At 42.0% G+C, this 19133-nt stretch overlaps 1 protein-coding gene across 1 annotated transcript in view; it reads right to left on the minus strand.

The window, feature by feature from the left end:
- The window catches only part of CLVS1 (clavesin 1), a 175033-nt gene that overhangs the window by 14788 nt on the left and 141112 nt on the right, over nt 1–19133 (minus strand). Inside the window, exons 4-5 of the mRNA XM_072804525.1 lie at nt 18866–18976; nt 14303–14538 (exon numbers count right to left, since the gene is read on the minus strand). Of these exons, the coding sequence (XP_072660626.1) occupies nt 14303–14538; nt 18866–18976 (347 nt within the window). The remainder of the gene's footprint in view (nt 1–14302; nt 14539–18865; nt 18977–19133) is intronic.

The raw sequence follows: 19133 nt of genomic DNA on the forward strand, positions 1-19133 counted from the left end.
TTTCAGAAATTCAGGCTTGGGGAACTGAGGCCATCCTGATTTAACTTCACATTTTGTCAGTGTCTATGTCATACAATAAATTCTTTCACAAGGTTTGAACATGTGCTATATGCTGACTGAGGAAGGGAAAAAAATCTCTGGCTTTAAGGTACTCACATGAAAGAGAGGGAAAGTTAATATACAAACACCTGTCTGTCACTTCTGCAGCTGTTCATACATTCGAGAGGACATGCCCCAACTCAGGGGTTGACTTCCCAAGCGGGCATTGGTCTACGCGCTGGGACACAGGACTGACCCAGTCAGATGACCCTTGATTGCAGAGGTGGTGGGGGCTGACCAGGCAATGAAACAAGCAAATGGGAAGTTTGGGAAACAGACAAGTGTTGGGAAGCAAATGAATCAAGTGGTGTGATGAAGAGGGACCAGGCAAAGGGGACATGCTGCTTCATAAGGATGGAGCTCCAGTGCCTTTGTGTATCCGTAGTGGGGACCAGCTATCCCACCTTGTCTACCTTCCACAAGGAGTAAGAAGAATGCAGTGTTTTCTTCCTGTGACCAATCCACAGATACCTTCCCAATCCCTCCATATTCAACACTGCAATGCACTATTCAACGTGGAGAGTGCTTTATGTCTCTAATTTGAGCTACCAAGTAGATTACTATGATTTAACTTGGATTATTGCTTTACTTTGGTTCAAAGGAAAGGTACAGGCTGATTTTCAAAATAATACAAAAGTCAGACTTTACAATAATGCAAGCAGATCTATAGCCTGAATTATGACTTTCATCAAACACTGAAGACTAACCAAGGGTATACACACCTGAGGTAAGTGAATTCTTCTGAAAATATTTCTATGAATATACCCCCCAACTGTTCATTCATTCATTCTTCTTTTTTTTATAAATTTATTTTTTATTGGTGTTCAATTTGCCAACATGTAGAATAACACACAGTGCTCATCCCGTCAAGTGCCTCCCTCAGTGCCCATCACCCAGTCACCCCCAACCCCTGCCCACCTCCCCTTCCACCACCCCTAGTTTGTTTCCCAGAGTTAGGAGTCTCTCATGTTCTGTCTCCCTTTCTGATATTTCCCACTCATTTTCTCTCCTTTCCACTTTATTCCCTTTCACTATTTTTTATATTCCCCAAATGAATGAGACCATATAATGTTTATCCTTCTCCGATTGACTTATTTCACTCAGCATAACACCCTCCAGTTCCATCCATGTGGAAGCAAATGGTGGGTATTTGTCGTTTCTAATGGCTAATATTCCATCGTATACATAGACCACAGCTTCTTTATCATTCATTCTTCCTTCAAGAAGTATGCACTGGCCCTTTATTTTTGGCCTGCTTCTGAGCAAGGCCCTGAGAAACAAAACTGCGAACATGCAATCTGCCACACTTTGCAAAGCTAAACCCCTACCTGTGGTCTTGTTCCTGCTTCCACTGGCATCATCCAAGTTATCAGTCCACCATTTATCCTCTTCCTTATATGCCAAATGACAGGATGGTGGACTCCTGAGCATTTGGGTCAGTAACTCTATGCCTTTGTCTGCTTGTGGCCGTCCCAGGCCAACACCCATACCTCCTTATGCACGAGGCTCCTCTCAGCTTCATTTCTCTTCCTACAAACTGAGATTACATGGTCGAGCCCTTAGTCTTCCTCTTGGCCAGATGCTGAACTATCTAATAAAATCCAGCAAAACCCAGCCTTGGATGGGCTCAACAATGTGGCTCTTCCATGTCAGCCTGGTAGCTAATAAGAAATGTGGCTCACACTACCTAAGAGTATAATGGTCACTGTATACCCATTATCACCACTCCCTCCTTCACCTCTTAAAACTGCTTTATACCTTCTATGTTTCTCCCAAAGCAAGTTCAAGCCTTTCCCAATTTGCACACACATTAGTTCATGTACTTCTGTGCCTCATTACCCAAACCACCTCCTGCACACCACTTTGATCTCTCTGGTAGGCCTTGCCTACCTCCTGGGGAAAATAGTAGCCAACAGACCCATGTGAGCTGAGCTCCCCTAGCTTCAGGCCACCAAATCCAGTTGTCTGGTTACTGCCAAGGGATCCTCTTCAACAGTGAGAGGCAGAAACCTTCAGTCAGGTTCTGGGTCCTAAACCATCTCACCTGCTTGATGTTACTAATTATGTTCCTATGTCTTCAAGTTCTCCCCCTTTACTGGCTCTGTGCCATGAAATATCCTCCCCTCTCCATTTTCAATAAAAGAGGAAGAAGATGAAGAAGAGGATGAAGAGAAGAGGAAGACAATAGTGAAGAAGAAAAGAAAAATAGAACAAAAGCTGTAGTAAAAACACACACATACTTCCCCAGATACACGTATCTCCTCCATCTCCACACCCAAACTTTACACAATAATTGTTTCTTTTTTCTTTTTTAAGATTTATTTCTTTATTTGAGAGAGAGAGAAGGGGACAGAGGGAGAGGGAGAGAAAGTCTTAAGCAGACTCTGTGCCAGGTGCAGAGCCCCACAGGTGGCTCAATCTCACGACACTGCAATCACTACAAGGGCCAAAACCCAAGAGTCAGAGGCTTAACTGCACCACCCAGACACCCCCAAATAATTGGTTCTATTCTCTATCTCCAATCCTCAACTCCCATCTGCTTCTGAGGCAATCTCATCTCCACTATATAACTTCACTATAGGCTACCAATGTGACCTTCAAGTCATGAGACCCAATGGACACCTTTCAATGTTCATCTTACTCAGTATCTAGCAGCAGTCAATTGAGTTGACCACTCCACCCTTCCTGAAGCTTCACTCTATCCCCTTGGCTTCAGGGACATCATACATCTGGTTTACCTCCTACCATTTTGGATGCTCAGTCACTCTGGAATTCTCTTCCATTCCCATGACATGCATTCCTTTCTTTATGCTTTTGAGCCCCTAATTTATATTCATTCTAGAATCTCCTTTTCTGAGCTTTTGAACCTTCTATGCAATGGCCTATGTGACTACTCCAACTGGATATCACATAGGTCCTCACACCAACCATGTCCAAACCTGAACTCATAACCTCCCCCAGTCAGCACCTCCTCCAGAGTTCCCCATCTTGCCAAATGGGACTGCTTTCCATCCAGGTACATGTGCCAGGGACCTCTAGTCATTCCTGAAACCTCTTTTATTTATTTTCCATAACCACTAGATAATTTTTATAAGATTTTACTTATTTATTCATGAGAGACAGAGAGAGAGGCAGAGACATAGGCAGAGGAAGAAGCAGGCTCCCTGTGGGGAGCCTGATGCAGGACTCCATCCCAGGACCCTGGGATCATGACCTGAGCCAAAGGCAGATGCTCAACTGCTGAGCCACCCAGATGTCCCCAAAACCACTAGATCATTAGGTCTTATTATACCCACCAAATGTTTTTGAGTCTGTCTTCTTCTCTCTGCCTCTGTCCCACCACTATAGTCAAGCTTCCATCATCTCTTGCCCTCACTGTCTCAGGAGCCCCAGATGGCCTCCTCATGCTTACTTTCTCCCATGTCAGCTGAATATTCTCACTACAGACAGAATGAGATTTTTAATAAACCCAATATATTCACATCACTTTCCTGCTTCAAATCTTTCTGTGTCTCTCGACTGCTCATAAGTCCCCTATCCTTATCAAGACGTACGTGGCCCTGCACAGCAGGCCCCTGTATACCTCCCCAGCCATTCTTCCCCTTACATTCTGCTCTCTAACCTCTCTGATGTTTTTAAGTTTGCTTCTTTTTTAAATTCTGTATTTCATTGATTCTGGGAAGTCATCAATGATAGAACATGTCCTGATCTCAGGAGTTTCTAATGTAAAAAAAAAAGCATCTTATAATTGTTAGAACACAGTAGTTCCTGCAAGTGGCCCTGCCCTTTCCAGATGCAGGGTTTCTGCTCCCATATCACTCCTTCTTTTGCCTGGGAAACTCTTTTTCTCATCCTTCAAGCCTCAGCTTATGTGGGATCTCCTCCCGGAAGCCCTTTCTCACCACCAGTATGGTCTCACCACAGGTTGGGGTCCCCACTATGCACCCTCATGGTACACTGAAGTTTTTCAGAGCACTTGTCATGGTGATAATGAAACAGCCTTTTGTATCGTAATGTGTTTAAAGTCTTTCTCTCTTAAAAGATTACAGACTCAGAGCAGGAGATAATCAGGCTATCATCAGCAGCTAAAACTTATCTTTGCTCCATGCAATCCTCGCAGCACCATAATAAGGCTCATCTATGATTTCCCTCCCTTCCTTAGAATTAGGAAAACAAGGCCATAGAGAGATGGCTGCTCAGGTCACATGACTACTAATTTGAACCACTAGGATCTGATTTCAAATTCCAGTTTCTTAACTACTTTTTCCTGTATCTTGATGCCTACTAGGCACTTGGTAAATATTTGTTGAATGAATAAATGAATAAAGTCTTTAAAACGTTAAATACTGTAAATGTTATTAATGGAATTCTAGAAACTAGGAGAAAAAAATAAGACTAATGAGCCCGTTTTTAATAAACTCAGAAACAATTTTAAATTCTAATCAAACATTGATCACAAAGACCATGTCGCTGTCTTATTCTATTATGGATGGTTGGCAACAACTCCTTCATCACTCTAGAAGGTACCCTATTCCTAACAGCAATTACTGTTACACCTTTCTTTCCTCCCTTCCTTCTTCCCTCTCCATCTGGGTTTTTTGCCTTCCTTCTTTCCTTTTTCCCTTCTTTTTTTCTCCTGCAGTTTCTCCCTTTCTCCTTCCTTGCTTTTTCACAAAATACGTGCTGAGCATCTATTACATACTTGGGAATATGTGACACACAGGATACATATTGGCGAAAAAAAGAGCACAATCCCTGCCCTCGGTGAGTATATAATATATAGAAGGGAAATTTCATACACGAGTAAAACCAACAAATATGTGATGGTGGAACTGTGATTCCTGTTGAGAAGGAAACAGTTCAGCGATAGAGAATAGCAGATGGGAAGGACTGGAACCCACTGGAATGGAGAGGGTGAAGAGCTGCCTTCAGGGGAATAACTCCTGCTGAATGAGGAGTTGGCCACTTATTGTACTGTTCTTCTGTGGTGCTCTGCAGACTTCTTCCCTTTCTGCCATTCAACCCTAACAGCGACCCCCTGAGGTTATAGCCACCTTATACTTGAGGAAGCCAAGACTCAGTGAGGTTAAGTGACTTATCCAAGGTCACATAACTAGAAAAATCAGAGGAAGAAAATGATCAGAACCTACATCTACTCTGATAAGGGAAGATTGAGGAAAAAAGACAAATAGAGAGGCAAAGAGATGTGCCACCACGGAAGTCACAAAGTCACAAAGCTGAAGCAAGCAGACCATAATTAGAATGCAGTGCCATGTACATGCCCTCCTGATGCCAGTCTTGAGGAGCAGCAGAGCAACGTGAAGCAGGGCTCCCTGGGGCTGGTCACCATAGTAGCAGGAACACAACAGCCACAACTGAAGTGGGACCATGAAGGAGTTTCCAATGAGACGCTGGAAGCTCAAAAATACTCTTCTGTGGCCTCAACATAAAACTCAAACACTACAGTTTGGATACCTTAAGCCCAAATGATATGTACAGCAAGGTTTCCCTTAGGTTCCTAAATAGGCACTTGTAGTGTACAAGCAGCACATCGGTTTTAAGAACGACACTGCAAAGAGATTTTGATCACATGTTGTGCCAAATATTTGTTTTCATCCATATGATTATCAAAGCTTATAAGCAAGATTCATTGCTGGCTAGATGTTGGCCACAGACAGCATCAGCTTTATTGGAATCGGGCGAAATGTTTGTTTACCAATAGCAATATGTTCACAAGAAAGAAATGTTCTTTGTTTTTCTTGCCCAGACTACATCTCCCTTTCCAGCAAGTCGCATCTGATCATGGTGCTTCGGTAAACAGGAATCATTTCAAGGACACACATAGTGCAAAATCAAACAGTTTGCTCTGGAAACTACACGGTCAGTTTAGCCACATCTGTTTGTTTCCCTTGAAATCAGACCTGCTCTGTTGCTTTGCCAGGAGCTTCGAACTCTTCATCTCCTAATTTTTCATGTCATTTTAAAAAAAAGAAGAGAAAACATGGCCCCGAACACAACGTTTTATCCAGCCCTATTCATTTTCTTATTGACCAAATTCCTTGTATAGATTTTCTTTCACTCTGATGTTACATGACTATATGGGATGTGCTTGCAAGGAGATGCCCCCCTTCAGTTCTGCCACAGAAAAGAAAGCTGTAGAAAAGTGGGAGATCCATCTTAGCCAGACACACAAGTAGTGATGAGGCTATACAGCTATTTTTCTTTGTTCTTTAAGAAATGTTAACAAATTCTTGCCGGCATCCATGAAACACACCAGTATCCAATAAGCAACATAAAATGCTGAGCATTTATGGCTTACTGAGAGGTCTTTGCTTCTGGAAGTAGTGACATCTCAGACATCTCAGCTGCCTAAGTAGGAGTGAGTGACACCTTGAAACTAAGAAGTTCAATCTTGTGTGAAGTAGAAGTCACGAGACATCTCAGAGGGCAGTAGAGACTGTGGGTCATTCATTAAGAAATGATGCATTATGTGATTTTATTGAACGTAACATCCATATGGAACATCTGTTCCCAGGCCACACAGTAAAACGGACCGTTTTTGCCCTAACTGCTTGGAACACAAGGGTCCTTCTGTTCCACACTGCCACCCCTCATTCTTTTCCTATGGGTTGTATTTCATGATGATGCATTACTTCTGCCGGAAACGAGTAGTTATCCAGCAAATGCATACATTCATCCCATAAAAAGAGGACCGCTTGCTGGAAGATTGCCAAGGTCATGGCCAATTCTATTGACAGCTGAAAACAGTTAAACTGACTTTTACCACCCAGACAGGAGCCAAAATTTTCTTCAGTTCAGAAATCTGAACCCAACTCAGGCATTCCCCCAGCTTATTCCCTTCCCCCAAATCAAATGGCTTATACTGTCTCTATGACATCTTCCTCACTTCGTCTAGGAAGGGTGTTTAGAAAACATAAAAGTGGAGGCATTTGGTCAAAAGGATCAGAAGTAATCCTACCACCCAGGCCAGCTGGCCAAGATCCCAAAGCATTGGTCTCTCTGATTGCCCAGCACATAGCGTAGACCGAGGTGGATCATCTCTCTGGAAGTTGGGGACATTCTTCACTGGTGCAAGCAGAGATTCCACTTGGTTTTCTAAGGGCTTTTTCTCTATAAATACTTGTCTGGGATCCCAGATAAGTGTTGATGTTTTAATAAATAAATACAGCAGGAGTTATTGCACACACTTAGCCAAACCTTGTCTATGATCAGGCTGCACCCAAAACCCACCCAGGCATTTCTGGAAATTTCAAGGGGCATGACTGTTTTGACTCTATGAACACTATTATCACATGGCTAAACAGCAAGAACCAAAAGCCTGAAGACAAACATCTTTAAATGTAAATACATAGTGAAGCCACCTGAGTCATCTCTATGTCGGGCCATCTTAGAAAGTCGGTACAGAATTAAACAACTGAAATGTTACGACTGTGCTCATGTGCATGAGTGGTGCAATGTTGCTATTTTTTTAAAAGATTTTGTTTATTTATTCATGAGAGACACAGAGAGAGAGAGAGAGGGGCAGAGACACAGACAGAGGAAGAAGTAGGCTCCATACAGGGAGCCCGACATGGGACTTGATCCCGGATCTCCAGGATCAGGCCCCAGGCTAAAGGCAGGCGTCAAACTGCTGAGCCCCTCAGGGATCCCTGCTACTTTTTGCACTGAGGTGAAGGTGCAATGCTGACACTGGTCTTGTGATTCCATGAAAGACAGGGGCCCATGGTCTGCACAGAGGAGGTGCTTGGTAAATATTTGTCGGAGGGACATGGGCTGGGTGGGCATGGCCTTTGCTCCGGGCCCTGACTCTGCAAGTTAGAACACCTTTCTGTGCTTCGTCAAAGTCATTCTGGCTCTACATTTCCTCAGACCGACTCCACTGGGCCTGGGTGTTGGGATGTAGTGATGACTCCATGAAGCTCACCTGCTGCCCAAGGGAGGTAAAATGTGGTATTCTGCTCTGGAACTTTCTGGGCTTCTGAAAAGGAGCCATGGCTGCACTACCACCAGGCTTGGACTTTCTCTTTCAGTGCTGACTCAAATCTTTTTTGGAAAATTAATGAGCCAATGAGACTATAGTACCACATCCTACCTTAGAAAAGATAATACTCCATTTCCTTGTGCAGATAGGTACACCGGAGCACATGTGAGGTGACCTCCAGGAAACAATGAAGATGAAAATTGTCAGCCAAGGTTCAGACCATGTGCGTCTTCATGACCTCCCATGAGTTTACTGATTTTCCATTTCCAACACTGGTGCAGTGTTTACCTACCCTCGTCTCTGGGAGACAAGTGTTCAGAAAGATTCCTATGATAAAATAGCTTTGGTGACACAGTTTTTAACACTGCGAGACTTCTCAGGACCTTGACTATGATAATTAGAGGAAGAAAGAAATTTTTAAAATCTAAGCACTAAGGAAAAAAAGGGCATATCTGTGCACCATTTATACTTTTTAAACTACAAAATATTGAATATGTATGGAACATCTGCCATGGGCAAGACACTATGTGTTTAGAAGAAGCTAGCTGCAAGGCTATACAGAAAATCCCTGGACTCAGTGTCAGGGGGCTTGAGCATTAGTCCCAGGTACTTCACATAAGCCAGTAATGGGCAAGGGGATGGGCAGATATTTTTATATTAGTGTTTATAAGGCACAAAACTTAACAGAATTTACCATTTATGACACTAAAATTTAAATTAAATAGTGAGTAACTTTGTTTTTATTAAAAATAAAGACCTTAGGATCATTCCATGAAATAATGCTGATTACATTATGGCAACATGAGCTTGTAATTACTTAATAAATGCAATGTTCTCTCAAGAACTTGTATATATACCTTGTGGGGGGCAAAAGAAAAGGTCCTTGGTAGCAGAAATTCTGATGATCCCTAGGTGACCTCTAAGGATCTCCTCTGGTTCTAAATCCTGATGATAAGGGAAATAATAAAATTCATGTTCAGACATAATTTTAGTATTTTATATAAAATTTTCATGGAGGTTGCTTATCCTGCAATCAGGGGCAGCCCGGGTGGCTCAGCAATTTAGCGCTGCCTTCAGTCCAGGGTGTGATCCTGGAGACCGGGGATCGAGTCCCATGTCGGCCTTCCTGCATGGAGCCTGCTTCTTCCTCTGCCTGTGTCTCTGCCTCTCTCTCTCTCTCTCTCTCTCTCTCTCTGTGTATGTCTCTCATGAGTAAATAAATAAAATATTAAAAAAAAAAAAAAAAAAAGCTGTCTGCAGTGGTACAGACCAGAGGAATCTACTCAAGATCTACAAGAAGATGGTAGAAAATATAAGCTTCCTCTCCTGGTCGCCCTGGCAGAGGCCTCCTGCCTTTTGGCCCTGGAGGGGACAGTGTTTTGATCTGGTCTATTCCCCTTCTCCTTTCTATGCCAATCCTGTTTGGTCCAGAACAGCATCCAGCCCCTCCGCCAGGGCAACCACACCTTAGGTCTAGAAAACCAGATGCTCCCTTGCTGGCCAAGATGGTGGTTTCACATGGCAGAGAGCCTGGCTTTGCAGAGCACTCTCACTTTTTCCCAGAAATGCCAGGAAAGCTTTCTATTTCTTTGAGATCCAAACCACCCTGTCTGCAGGGCAATCTGCACTTGGATGGCTCTAGCTCCAGGAAAAGGCCCCAGTTACTTACTTGGAATCCAGGTCTTAGGACAACATGTCCATGAGGTTTGTTACCAGTAATCTTTAAAAAAAAAAAAAAAAAAAATATATATATATATATATGTATATATATATATATACACACACACATATCTGTATATATTCCAATATATACACATATACATATGTATATATACATATATACATGATATAGAATATATAAATGTCTAAGTATATGTACACATTTATAATATATACATATATGTATTTTTAAGCATAACTTCTCCAAAAATGACTAATCATCCTCCAGTAGTTCAAGAGAGTGTGTTTCTCAGTGTATGTGTGTGTCTGTATATATATATGCCTTTTAAATAATATCTATAGCCATTTAGAGATTAAGGCTAGAACCAGAAAGCAATTAAACAATCTTAATAATTGAAAAAGATATCACAAAATCTGTGCACTGATGAAAAGATCATGCACTTGCTCATGAAGCAAAAACATCAGGCCTGCACCCCCAAACCTGAAGCAAGACTTCTGGGTCTCGACCCCACGTCATCCTCTCCTCCTTCTTAGGTGGCAAAAAACCTCTCGGGTTTGGATGTATCTGCCCGTGTGAATCAGGGGTACACTCCTGCCTAAGAAGTCTTCATCATACAGGACTCAGGGGCAGGAGTCTGGGTCACAGGTGCCACCACTGAGCTACTGGAACTCATAATTCTATAGTCACCTCACTCTGCGACATCTTATTACATGAACTAATCAATTGTCTGTATTGTTTAAAGCAGTCCAATTGGAGTTTTATCTTATTTGCAGCCAAAATCATCAGTACTATTACAAAGCCTATTTACTGTTACTTGTTGGACAGTTTTATTAAATTGGGCTACCTACTTTCCAAGACTAAAACATAGCCCACTAGTAAATTAGATAGGAGGAAACAGAGTGCTTCCGACATACATAGTTCCAGGAACAGAAAGTGACAACTGTTGGCCTAGAAGCAAGGAAATAGACTAAATTGCAAAATAAAAAACAGAAACAAGAAGGTAAAAATACAAAGTTCAGGGTCCTTTAGTATCGGAACAGAGAATGCCACACACTCAAAAGCCCATAAAAGCATCATTTTTTTAAAGAACAGACCGATATTGAAATAATCTATTTAGGAAAATTTCCATCCAAACTAATAATTTTTTAAAGTTTTTCTGCTTAAAGGTTGAATCATATTTATCTGAAAGAAGAAAAGAGCTTGTTAGAACCACTAATCCCCCACTGAGAATTTTATACATCTTGGATTTTACTCTACACGTGCTAAAAAGTGTTGTTCTGAGCCACTTGGAACTCAGAGGTCACATTATAAATAGTGACTATGTTCCAAGGATAATCCACAAAAGCCCACTTGACCCCAAATGGACCTGAAGGCTGGTGGGAACTATGGTGACAGGGATTGGGACTCTAGGCAGTGTCTACCCATTGGAAGGTGGAACGTTATCCCACAGGACAGACCCAGGTCATCTGACTCAGACCAAGGAGGTACTTTCTAAAGCCATGCTCTAGGGAACATGCTGCCCCATTAGCTGCCTGCCCATCTCTGGACAATGCAAACTGAGGATGGCTGACAACCCAGGCTGGAAAACAGACACCACATCAGGTGGGAAGCTCGAAGAGATGACCTTTAAGATCTCCAGTTCTGTTTTTCATTTCCCCAGCTCCCAATGGGTTCCGAGGGCTCAGAGATAGTAGGAATAGTGGCTGTTCTGTCTATAATTTTCTCAGTCACCACAGATCTCCATCACTGAAGCACTTGACAACAGGCATAGTCCCACAGCTGGGTGGTACCTCCTTGCTGCATCACTGCTGATACCAGTTTCCTCACTGCCCATCCTGCTGCTGCCTAAAATCCCTAAGCAATGGGGCACCTGGGTGGTGCACTCGGTTTAGCAACCCACTCTTCATTTTGGCTCAGGTCACGATCTCAGGGTTGTGAGTTCAAGCCCCGCATCAGGGTCCACGCTGAGCACAAAGTCTGCTTGTATTTCTCTCTCCCTCTGCCTCTCTCCCACTAACATAAATTTAAAAAATAAAATAAATAAATAAATAAATAAATAAATAAATAAATAAATAAACAAATAAATAAATAAAATACCCAAGCAATGGCCCAAGGATGCCACCACCAATGAAAGCAAGAATGAGCAGGACACCTTGATGGCCTTGGTTGGGTAATGAGATGTGTACACAATTACCAAGCTTCCCTGGCATAGTCTTGGATTTTGACTTCAACATCTTACCTTTTCCAAAACCTGCCTTTGTCCAAGAAGACTTCTCTAAGGGTCTTCCTGGTTGAAATTTAGTGAATGTTTCCTTAGAGTATTGAGCAGCTTCTTACACCTCCTTTATAGTACCTCTTCCATTTCACTATTTTTTATATTCCCCAAATGAATGAATGGAAGAGAGCTAATTTCTCCTGACTTATAGGATCTTATAGCCTGGTAAGGGAGATAAGATTTATATATATTATATCTAAACATGAATTTTATTATTCCCCTTATCATCAGGATTTAGAACCAGAGGAGATCCTTAGTGGTCACCTAGGGATCATCAGAATTTCTGCTACCAAGGACCTTTTCTTTTGCCCCCCACAAGGTATATATACAAGTTCTTGAGAGAACATTGCATTTATTAAGTAATTACAAGCTCATGTTGCCATAATGTAATCAGCATTATTTCATGGAATGATCCTAAGGTCTTTATTTTTAATAAAAACAAAGTTACTCACTATTTAATTTAAATTTTAGTGTCATAAATGGTAAATTCTGTTAAGTTTTGTGCCTTATAAACACTAATATAAAAATATCTGCCCATCCCCTTGCCCATTACTGGCTTATGTGAAGTACCTGGGACTAATGCTCAAGCCCCCTGACACTGAGTCCAGGGATTTTCTGTATAGCCTTGCAGCTAGCTTCTTCTAAACACATAGTGTCTTGCCCATGGCAGATGTTCCATACATATTCAATATTTTGTAGTTTAAAAAGTATAAATGGTGCACAGATATGCCCTTTTTTTCCTTAGTGCTTAGATTTTAAAAATTTCTTTCTTCCTCTAATTATCATAGTCAAGGTCCTGAGAAGTCTCGCAGTGTTAAAAACTGTGTCACCAAAGCTATTTTATCATAGGAATCTTTCTGAACACTTGTCTCCCAGAGACGAGGGTAGGTAAACACTGCACCAGTGTTGGAAATGGAAAATCAGTAAACTCATGGGAGGTCATGAAGACGCACATGGTCTGAACCTTGGCTGACAATTTTCATCTTCATTGTTTCCTGGAGGTCACCTCACATGTGCTCCGGTGTACCTATCTGCACAAGGAAATGGAGTATTATCTTTTTCTTTTTATCTTTTCTAAGGTAGGATGTGGTACTATAGTTTCATTGGCTCAGTGAAAGGGAAAAAAGGGGAAAGGAGAAAAAATGAATGAGAAATATCAGGGAGGGAGACAGAACATGAGAGCCTCCTAACTCTGGGAAATGAACAAGGGGTGGTGGAAAGGGAGGTGGGCGGGGGTTGGGGGTGACTGGGTGACAGGTACTGAGGGGGGCACTTGATGGGATGAGCACTGGGTGTTATTCTATATGTTGGCAAATTGAACTCCAATAAAAAAAAATATATATATATATATATATAAAATTTTTTAAAAAGGAGGAATTGGGGTTAGGATTGAGGGTAGTAGCTGAAGGGGATTATAACCTTAAAAATAGGGTTTTAGTTTTTACAGTGAGAAAGCACTCATAGGTTCTTTGTATATCAGTTTTTAAAAACCCTCCTTCATGGCACTCCATTACATCCAGCATGCAATATACTTCACACCCAGATGCAACAATCTTTAGAACTTCATTCCACATCCACTTCCATCCCACAACTCTTGAGCACCTGTTTGCCACACCAGAGTTTCCCATCCCTCTGAAGCCTCCATGCCTCTGTCTGTGCCCTCTGCCTAGAATGCCTTCTCCTCCTTTTTAAGCCTGGGTTGTTGATTTTAATCCTTCAGAACCTAGCTCCAATGTCACTCACTTTATAAATAGGTTGACAAAAGTCTTACTTGACAGATTTTTCCTGAGCCATACTTCTCTGTTCTTTTGATGTCTTATTTTCATGTGTGTTTCCAGGGTCTATCAGTGCCTATAGGCAAGTAAATGCTCAATAAATAGTTCTAAATGCATAGATGATAGGAATGTTTCTGGCAAGTTGCTTTTTCAATCCAGGGTATCTCAAAGGCCCAACATTTCATTCTGTGTGTGTTAACTCAGATTCCCTAGAGACTAGCACTGTAATCATGACATGAGTGAGGTCCAGTCTTTGACTCTTTATTTAATACAACAGGGACAAGTCGATTTCTGGGCCAGCCAAGCCCCATTTGCTTTCAATTCTAGTGAAATCAGCTGAGAATGTATTGCAATTTATTTTATTCAAGTTCTGTGCACATAAAGGTCTTCAATTTCTTAACCTACAATGGACCCAAATCAAAAATGCTTATTGACCTCTGACTAAGAGGCTGTGATAACGCGGGTCTTACCTCTTCATTGGCTTGGGTGAGCATTCTCTCTCCAGATTGGAGGATGTGTGTTTCACGTGCATTGCATTGTAGGAAGTGTGAGTATAGTCATTCTCGTCACTGTAGTCTGGACCAAGTAATGTCCGAGCCCAAGTTCCCATGTCATAAGGAGGAAGGGTTCCTCCAAATTCTGAGGGCAAAAATTCAGGGTGGATTAGCTGGTGAAGGCTGTTTAAGTTGTTTCCGTGCAGGAAAATCTGGAAAGGAAAAAATAATTATCAACAAAAAATCCAAAACATACGAGCAACTATTTAGCCTAATACACAATTTAGCAATGACAAATTGGATGCGCTGCTGGTGATCATGGTGTTTAAAGAGGCATTCAATTTTGTGTCTGCAGCTTAATCTTCATAAAATGTTAATTTACTGCTCAGAAAAGGGGCTGAATTAATAGTCCTTAAAAAATGAAGTTTATGAACAAATTGGGTATTATTTGGCCATGGCCCAATTTTACACATATAGTAATCTCCTAATTATCCCTGCTGATAAAAAGGGTAGTGATGTAGACCAAGCAAACTCACAATCATGTTCCACATGCATCCCCACATTATTCTGTGGCTAACACCCCCCTCAAGGGCTTTCTGCCCTCTGTACCTCCTCCATCTCCCCATCCTTTCCAGGCCTTTGCCAAGCCTTTTCCTTAATCTTTCTCAGAGACACCTGCACTCTCTGGGTCTCCTCCCTGCTGCCCCCAATTAACTATTATTTGCTGACTTCTAATTCTTCTGATTTGTTCATTTACATCTTACTTGCCCACAGGAAGAAAAGAACACTCAGGAAAAGGGATGATGTTTTCTTACTCTTCTAATACATTCCCAGCTCCCAGGATGATATGGGCACAAGATAAAAACCCCACTGATTCATAGTGGAACTGAAAACCATGGCCTGAGAACTTAGGAAGATTTTTACAGCCATCTTCCATTTATGGCTGGATTGAGGGCTAACACCCAAATAAGTTTGCATCTTCTAAACACAAAATGGATGGTGATGGAAACTGGCCAAACAGGGGAGAAAACATCCCCAAATTACAATTATTTTTAGACAAATCCACAAAGTGGTTAAGCCATAAGTCAATAATTATGCCATTTCCTACAATTTAGGAATTGACTTCTGAAAATCTATGTAAAGTCCACCTGTGGAATGATATCAGTTCCCACACTTCTTCCTGTTGCAGGCTCAACTCACAGAAGTTATACCCAAGTGAAGGACTAGTGATTATACATACACAGGTATACATATACACACCACTATGCAATGTAAATGTGATTTTAAAAAATACTTAAAAATAGGGGCACCTGGGTGGCTCAGCCAGTTAAGTGTCTGCCTTCAGCTCAGGCCATGATCCTGGGGTCCTGGGATCAAGTCCCATGTGGGCTCCCTGCTCAGCGGAGAGTCTGCTTTTTCCTCTCCCTCTCCACCTCCACCCTACTCATGCTTGCTCACTCTCTCTCAAATAAATAAATAAAATCTTTAAAAATAATAATAATAACAAATATAGTATAATAATATACCATAAAATTGTATCAATTATGCTATATACTATATATTATAATATACTATGTAACAGAAGCATACACTTACTATGTTGTTCCATTGTATTGATTTTAACTTATGATGTAATGCCATCATTTATAAAGGAAAGGAACAAGAAGCTAAATGCTAAAATTCTTCAGAAGAATACTGTAGCACTTCAGAAAACTATATTTTCTGACATTGGATCTCAATTTTAATTAGAATTATTGCTTTTGAAGAAATGTATGTGTTCTGGCTTTTGCAAAGCACCTTTCAGGAGAAACTGTAGTATTTGAAGCATGGAAAAGCTGGAGATAAATATTAGCCCTGGTGTTTAGAGCAAATATTTGTACCCACTTGCCAATACATCCAGTTCTTTTTTTTAAAAAAAAATTTTTTTTGTACTATCAATTTTTTTGTGATATTTATTTCTTCTGTTGCAAGTTTTTATCTAAATTTCAGTTAGTTAACATATAGTGTAATATTAGTTTCCAGAATAGAATTCAGTGATTCATCACTTACATATAACACCCCAGTGCTCATCACAAGCACCCTCCTTGATACCCATCACCCATTTAGCCCATCCCTCACCCCTCTCCCCTCCAGCAACCCTCAGTTTTTCTATAGTTAAGAGTCTGTTTTATGGTTTGCCTCTCTCTTTTTCCCCCATGTTTATCTGTTTTGTTCCTTAAATTCCACATTTGAGTGAATTCATAATGTATGCATCTTTCTCTGATTGACTTATTTGGCTTAGCATAATATACTCCAGCTCCATCCACATCATTATAAATGGCAAGATTTCATTCTTCTTGATGGCTGAGTAATATTCCACTGTATATACTGTGGGACCCAGGAAATTTGACAAAAATCCCCTACCCCTGGACAAGCAGAGCAGGACTAACTCCATTTTGTGCTGCACCTGCCACCTCCTGTATCGCCCCCACATGACCTGCTCATTGCTTAGGGCACTGCCCCACCCTAGTCAAGCTGCTGGGCACACCCTAATCGGAAATCGGCTCAGTGATAGGCCAGTTCAAATGGATACTTTAGGGTAAAATGTAATTCAATCGGCCACCTGTGTGTGGACCGACATGACTGTGCAGCTTTCTGCATATCCCATTGGCCACTGGCCCCTATAAAGCTGCTATGCCTCTTAGTCTCAGGGCCCAAGTCCCTGCTCCGCTGTCGGGTATAGTTGGACCCAAGCTCGAGCTTGTAAATAAACCCTGGTGTGTTTGCATCGGTGTGGGCTCCTCGGTGGTTTCTCGGATTTGCAATCTCGGGCACAACATATACAGAAACCACATCTTCTTTATCCATTCATCAATCAATGGACATTTGGGCTCTTTCCATAATTTAGGTATTGTTGATAATGCTGCTATAAACATTGGGGTGCATGTGTCCCTTTGAATCAGTATTTTAGTAGCCTCTGGTGTAAATACCTAGTAGGGCAATTGCTGGGTCTTAAGGTAGTTCTATTCTCAACTTTTTGAGGAACCTCTGTACTGTTTTCCAGAGTGGCTGCACCAGTTTGCATTCTCACTGACAGCCAACATCTCCAGTTTTTAAAGGATAAGCAGTGCTGTGGAAATTTGCCCTCTCTCCTGGGGTGCTGTGGGATGAAAGAACTCAGCAGATAGGAGACTGGACTCTTCACCTATCTGATTCTGTTTGGTGCCCAGAGCTCCAGAAACTCCCTTGTATGGCACAGTAGCAACTATCAACTGCTTTGTGGGAGGAATTTCACTAGCTCTTTTCTGAGTAGAAGATGCAGCCACTGGGAAGCCCCAAGCCATATTGGGAACAGTCTCAGACACTTCTCTGTCCTTAGCACTGCCCCAAGTATTCAACAGATTGCAAAATGCTTCCAAATGTCTCTGCCTCCTTAGGGTGATGAGTTTTAGTTCTCAGTTCCACCTTTGTTAAGGGACAAGAGAATTACCCCTGCCATGCCCTGCTGCAATGTTTCCTGAGGATCTAGAAGTATCTGAGGTTTAGGAGTTAGGGATACCGCATAGTGTATGTGCGGGGGTGGAGGGGCGGACATCATCATTCCCCACTGCGTACTCAGACTCTTCTCCAGCATGGGATCCCCTGGGTATAGGGGCATATGTAACTAACACCCAGATCACTGAGCTGTTGGGTAGTTTGTTGTTGTTGTTAAGAATGATCCTAGTCAGATTCCCTTGAAAGGTGGGACACTTGACCCTGCAGGTAACTGAAATCAGAAAGTTTGAAAGAAAGGCAGCTAAATGGTAAAGAAAATGAGTCACTGAGTCTCTACCACATGAGTAGCATTATACTACCTGCTTGCAGATGTTGCCTCTTTAAATTACCCAACAGCTCAGAGATGTGGGTGTTAGTCTCCCCGTCTTCTAAATGAGGAGATTGAGATTCAGGGAGTGGTGGAACAACGTTCAGTCTCTCAGCTAATCAGAATGCCATGAAAAACCCCGGGCCCTGATGGAAGGTGCTGGCCTCCCAAATGTCATCAGCTGATGCAATTAAGACTTTAAAAGCCTTCTTCCTAAGAGCATTATTATTTCTTGAAGAATGCTTTCCCAGCCTCAAAGGTGATGGAGCTGGCAGCCATGACCCAAGAGCCGTGGGGAAGAAAAACAAATGGTAAACATTCTTCATCACGATAAAACATTTGCAGGACAAAATGCTAGCTATTAAAATATGCCATGAACAGGAAGCTGCTTGACCCATATGTCCCTAGAGCATTTACAGTAAAATGGGCATCTGGTATTTGCATGCCTTCAAAGTTTCCTTTGGTTTGTCACTGGCACTCTGAAAATAACCCCGTTCTACTAAATTATTGATTAAAACCAGGCCATTTGCAAACTCCAGCTGAGGCTCAAACGCTCAGGGAGTGCAGACAAGCAGAGACAGCCCACAGTGCAAAATAAGGAGAGAAGGAGACAGAAAGGGAGGGAAAGGAGGCAGAGAGGTGGAGAGGAGGGTAGGGTCTTTGTTCCTCCACACACCCCCATTGGGTGTTTTCATTACCCGCTTCCTGGTCTTGTCTTTAAGGAATGGCTTGATGAGCGTGTACAGGGCATGGATGTACCAGGGTTGGTTGACAAAATGGACTCCTCCGAAGCGGGCAGGAAAGCTGTCCTGGGGCAGAAAGAGAGAAATGCACACTGGTTAGCATATGTTCCAGATTGGATTGGACCCACACAACCGTAACACCGAGGAGAACAGTTTCTTCTCTTTGATTGAAGCACTAGCTAATAGTAAGAAAGCAAGCAAGCATGCAACCTTCCCAGCTGTT

The sequence above is a fragment of the Canis lupus genome, chromosome 28, assembly GCF_048164855.1.
Source record: "Canis lupus baileyi chromosome 28, mCanLup2.hap1, whole genome shotgun sequence".
In the NCBI taxonomy this organism is placed as follows: Eukaryota; Metazoa; Chordata; class Mammalia; order Carnivora; family Canidae; genus Canis; species Canis lupus.